A 6058-nucleotide genomic window follows, 5' to 3' on the forward strand; every position below is an offset into this window, starting at 1 on the left:
AGGAATCTTAACCACTAGTTTGCAAGTGAACATCTCTGTCTTGTCAGGGAAGAATTGTAGTAGGAATAGTACACAGCTGGGAAATCTTTGATGACTTTTCACCCTCTGTAGCTTGAACAAGTACTTTTGGAAATAGGAGCATCAGTCAACATTGAGGAAGTCTACAAATCAGTTTCACCTTGACTTACTTGTGTCTCATATCCAGAATGTATAACCTGTTAAGCACTAAATTCTCATCATCTTGATCTTGGGAATAATCCAAATCAATGAGAGTGGCATATATTCTTTTAGAAGCACTGGAACTATGATTAAAACCAAACCCAAACAAAACAATGGCTTCTGTTTCCTTATACATTCCAGTTAGATTTCAAGCCCTGTGTTGTTCTCTTCAAATATTTCTTTTAAAATTTTCATAGTTTGTGACCATAGTTTCCAGTGATGCATTTATGTTTGTTGTTAACAGTGAAATATAATGAAATAAAATACAATAATCAGAACAAGAACCATCACATCAAAGTTGGACAAGGTAACAGCAGAAGGAAAAGAGTCCAAAGTGAAGTCACAGGCATCTGAGACCTGATCATTTATACACTCATCAGTATTTTTTCAATTTTCAATATTAATATCTTTTTCAAAAAATTATTATGCATGAGTAAAATTTTTTATTTTATTCTGCTTCTTCTTTCTTTCATATTTAATCCCTTTTTCTTAAATATATATGCGTATTTATATATCTACATATACATTACATACCTAAATAAATAAGAAAAATCTTCTCAGTCCATAAAATGTTACTTGCAAATGTGATTTCAGAGCTTTTTGTTTTGCTGCATTCTTCTTTCTAGAAGAGTATTTCTCAGACACAAAATTCCTTAGTTGTCTGTGTTCCTCTGACTAGGGTTGAGAGCAGGTGAGATGCCCTCCTTTTGTGTTAGCATATCCACTGATGACATTGATGTTTGGTCACAATTCAGCAGCCATGTTGGTTAGATTTAATGGGTATCTCTTCTCTGTTCTATCTCCTTTCCATTGGCAACAGAGTTCCTTATCTCAGTTTTCTGCTTTTTACTGCTGTTTTCTTGCTCACATTACCTGCCTGCTTGCTGAAGTGAACTTTTTGATGCAGCTGAATGTATGAAAGCTTGAGTGTTTACCTGTGAGTTAGAGAAAGATAAATGGGAGGAGTGATGGTGTTGGTTCAGGGTTAATGATCACAGATTTCAGCATCTGTAAAGGAAAAGAGAATGTACTGTCCTGGCTGAGTCTTCTTTGGATTCTATTATAGTGACCTCAGCTAAGGGTGAACAAACAGAGTACAGAACGTGGGATTACAGAGATCAAGAAAAGTACAGATAATAATCAGCACAGTGTGATGGAAAAAAAGAGATCCAATGTCTGTACCAAATGACAGGGTGAGGTCAGGCCACATGGCTGCCAGTGACATAGGATCACATTGAACATGCTGGGTGGACACATTATGGACACCAGGAACCTGAGAATTAAATTCTCAGTGTCTTAGAGAAGAAACGAGATAAATATATAAGCACTATTTAACAAATGTGAACTGAGATTTTTCTGATTTTGTAATCAAAAGTTCAATAAACCTATAAATCCAGTTGACACAAACCTTGTATATACCAGTGTTTACTCATCAAGCCAGAGTTTACTGATAATGGTCAGTGAGAGCTGAATTTTAACCAGTTCAGGATGGAGGGGCCACAAGACTGATGCTGTGACAAGTTTGGTGTGAGCAATCTGACTTCTATATTCATCACAAACAGAGAATCTATCCCCTTATCACAAACAGAGAATCCATCCTCTTTTCACAAACAGACTATAAAGGTGGTTGCCAGGATCAATACAATGGTATTTGTCAGGACACAATGACATTTTCAAGGTAAACACAGTAGGGTTTAAATTCATGTTTAAGACCAATTTTCCTTTCAAGCTTCTACATGCTTTGAATACTCCTAGGGACAAGGAGAAACAGTGGTGGCTTGAATCTTCACTGACTGAGGGAGTGCCTCAGTTTCTCAGAAAGTAAAAAGCACACAGTGCCCCAGGAGCCAAGGTCTCTACCCTGAAAAACTCTGACATGCTTTTCAAACCAACTAGACCAGGTCAACTCCATGATTCCCTACAAAACACAATGGGTCTATGTAAATGGAAGTTTCTGTCTGACTCGGTTCTGCACTTGTTTAGTTGCAAATAAACACATAGAATCTTATATTACTTATTAACTATTTGACTGCAGGCTGAGGCTTCTTATTGTCTAAACTCCTAATCATTAACCCATTTCTATTAATCTGTGTATCTCCATGTGGTTTGCCTTATAGGTGATGTCGAAGTCTCATTCCTCCTTGACATCTACATGGCATCTCTCTGACTCTCCGTACTACTTTCACATTACAGTTAATAACTAATACATAGCCTGTGATGTTCAGGATATATATTTATTAGGTAGCCAACCGGCAGGCAATTAGAACAAGCCCAAACAGCAGGGAAAAGAGAGACTACCATGTGCATTCCCTATCTCATTAAACCTTTACCATGCTACACTGACATCACCTTGACTACACCCTGACGGGCATAGGCAGGCACACCTGTAGCCAGCCCTTGGGAGGCATGTTTAAAGTGTCTTCCTACACGTTTCTTTATCCCTTTTTGGATTTCTCGCCCGGTTAAATCATGCCAGTCCATTGGCTGAAACAGATTTATTCATTGACCAATAAGAGAAACATATATTAACAGAATACAGAAAGGCATTCCTCATCAGGTCTAGCATGAATAAGATGTTTATTTTTCCTAGGAACAGTGATTTAACATGCTGTAATTCTTTGGAGTGACTCTGCAATAACAGTGCGTATTGCTGGATCTGGATCCATCTGCCACCAAGAAAGACCATAGCATTGTGAGTAATATTAGTGTCAATAGAGGCCCAACTGAAAATCAATCTCAGGGACATGTGTGCAGGATCTCCAGGAAAACAAGAGCAATTTTTCTCTGCAGCTGAGCTCGGTGTGTATTGTGGTAGCATGGATATGTTAATGCTCAAGCTACACAGTGAAACTTGAGTCTAAGCCAAGACATACCAACATGCAGGTGTGCTCAGGACCAACAGAGGTCACAATGGAGCAAAAAATCATCAGGACAAAAATGAGTTGAAGAGAGGAGGTGACACCATAGTCACTGAGGAGTCCTTTTAAAGGTCTGTTTTCTGAACAACATCCATTGCAGTTGATATGTGAAGTCTTGAATTTTAAGACACAGTTAAATATGTTTTGCTAAATATGGCATAATTTGTTATTTTCTTATTTGATGTATTAAGATTTATTGATTTTTTGATAGTTAATTTTTCATATAATTGTTTCAGATAATAGATTTACTGCTCTATTCCTTTCTGAACTTTCTCAACTGCATACCACTCAAGCATGCAATGATTTTTATCTCTATAGAAGCAAACAAACAGACAAAAAGAAAAGGAAACACACACACACACACACACACACACACACACACACACACACACACACACTAAATTCATAGCTGCAACCTCCTGGAAAAGCAAATATTAATTTTTTGTATATGAAAGAAGATTGCAAGTTCTCCTGATTTCAGAATATCTGAAATTTCCAGACACAATTATTACCCCCACCTGAGAAACATTTTTTTTCAAGAGGATAAGTATCTCAGGTTGGGGTTCTATTTGTAAATTGAGAGATTAGGCCTTCATGTTTCCACAGGGTCTGCACAGGTCTCAGGAATGGCTACTTCCTGAGACATGTTGAGGATTTGGACATCAGCATCCTGCTGTTTGAGCTAGTTGTCCCCTCCCCTGTCTTCTCCAACTAAACTAGTTGCCTATCTTTAAAAAAAAAATGCCTCATGAATATGCAAATGATGTGAGTCCATGGTGGTAAATAAGGGAAGTCCATACCATGACCAGCATATGACCAGTGTCCTCTCCACAGTCACTGAACACACTGGTCCTCACCATGGGATGGAGCTGGATCATTCTCTTCCTGGTGACAGCATCTACAGGTAAGGGTTCCAAGTTCCAGACTTGAGGAGGGGCCATGCACTCAGGTGACAGTGACATCCACTCTGCCTTTCTCTCCACAGGTGTCCACTCCCAGGTCCAGCTGCAGCAGTCTGGGGCTGAGCTGAGGAAGCCTGGATCCTTAGTGAAGCTGTCCTGCAAGGCTTCAGGCTACACCTTCACCAGCAACTATATGCACTGGGTGAAGCAAAAGCCTGGACAGGGCCTGGAGTGGATTGGAAGGATTGATCCAGCAGATGGAGAAACTATATACAATCAGAAGTTCCAGGGCAAGGCCACACTGACTGCAGACACATCCTCCAGCACAGCCTACATGGAGCTCAGCAGCCTGACATCTGAGGACTCTGCAGTCTATTACTGTGCAAGAGACACAGTGTTGCAACCACATCCTGAGTGTGTCAGAAAACCTGGAGGAGCAGGAAGCTGAGATGACACAGAGGACTAGCCTGGAGACTAGCTCAGAAACAAGAATCTGAGTGTCTGTCAGTTGACACAGTCTTACCAAATTCTCAAAATCACAACTGTGCATGAGGTGATGCTGACTTAGGATGCCCTACTGTACAACACACTGTGATTTTCTCTTCACCAGTGACAACTCTATTCCTTGGTTTCTTTATTAATAATACAATAAAAGTGAAAAGTGTGATTATGTGTTAAGGTTAAAGGATCTCTGGACAATCTGAACCTGGGACCTTTGCTGGTACAGGCTTTAATAAACCAATATATGAATCAGATGTATAATAAACTTTTGCTGTGTAATCTAGGTCCAGTCTCTTAGAATGTGAGGTGTGTATCAAAATGCACCACCACCTAAGTATAATTCCTATAAGTTGTTCAAATTTATTATTACATTACTTTCACAAAAATCATTAATCAAATCAATGTATGTACATATTCATTGTGGTTGGTTCTGAGATCAGACAGTATTCTCTGGTCCCATATTTAGTTGATTCCCAGTGTCAGTCACCTGCCCCACAGTCTCAAGCCTTTATAGAACATGGATCTTTACTGATACAACATCATCTCTCAGAGGCCATTGGATACCTTTTGGACACATTTGTTCTACAGAGTGTGTGAATTTTGCCCTGGTAAAGTACTTGTAGACACTGTCCATCTGTTGTACTGTCTATTAATTCAGGTCATCATCAGTGGTCATTGCTACAGCTCGATCCAACAACAGCATAGAACAGCCTAGGTTTCAGGAATCTGGAAAAAAATGAGGAACAGCTCACTCTTCATCTTTGTAATACCTACTCAACAGAACCATAGACAATGAAGACAGAAGGAAAAGCCATGGTGTGTGAGTTCATAGAGAAAATTATAATACTAGATTCTCCAAACCAGCAGGCAGCACTGTAGATCCACCAGTCCCTAAGAAATAAATGGTATCAGAAGCTGATAAGAACGTTGTACACTGACGGAATTCCTACATCCTCTGCACATTTCACTGCCAACACCATTACATTCTGAGACTGTGGTGTAGATAGAAGGTATGAAATACACTGGTTCCTGCTGCCTCTCCCCTGCAACACTGGGTGCATCTGATTCATTATATTGAAGTTAAAGGAAAACAGACAGGTGTCAGCTGACTCTCTGTATCCTCTTTTCTTGTTTTAATATGTGTAGCTGCAGCTCAGACATTTATAACGACATGCAAACCAAATTGTATATGGTTATATGGGTTTTCTCATTCCTGGGAGCACCTTCCAAATCCATCCTTCACGCATGAAAAAATTCCAGTCTTTGAAAGCTTTATTAGCACACGCGCTGTCCACTAAAAAGAGGACAATGGACCACAAATGGGACAGAGAGGGAAAGAGACAGACAGACAGACAGACAGACAGACAGACACAGAGAGACACAGAGACAGAAGGGGAAAGAGAGGGAGGGATGGAGGGAGGGAGCGAGAGAGAGAGGGAGACGGAGAGAGAGAGAGGGAGAGGGGGAGAGAGAGGGAGAGAGAGAGAGAGAGAGAGAGAGAGAGAGAGAGAGAGAGAG

The 6058-nt window shown here is 40.0% G+C and overlaps 1 gene segment (V, D, J or C); it reads left to right on the forward strand.

Annotated features, from left to right (window-relative positions):
* The first annotated feature begins 3995 nt into the window (after positions 1–3995).
* Positions 3996–4453, forward strand: LOC103164472. The segment is given in 2 exon segments: positions 3996–4041; positions 4123–4453. Coding segments are annotated over 2 exon segments (377 nt in total).
* Positions 4454–6058: the final 1605 nt, after the last annotated feature.

Source organism: Cricetulus griseus, chromosome 5 (assembly GCF_003668045.3).
Source record: "Cricetulus griseus strain 17A/GY chromosome 5, alternate assembly CriGri-PICRH-1.0, whole genome shotgun sequence".
Taxonomy (NCBI): domain Eukaryota; kingdom Metazoa; phylum Chordata; class Mammalia; order Rodentia; family Cricetidae; genus Cricetulus; species Cricetulus griseus.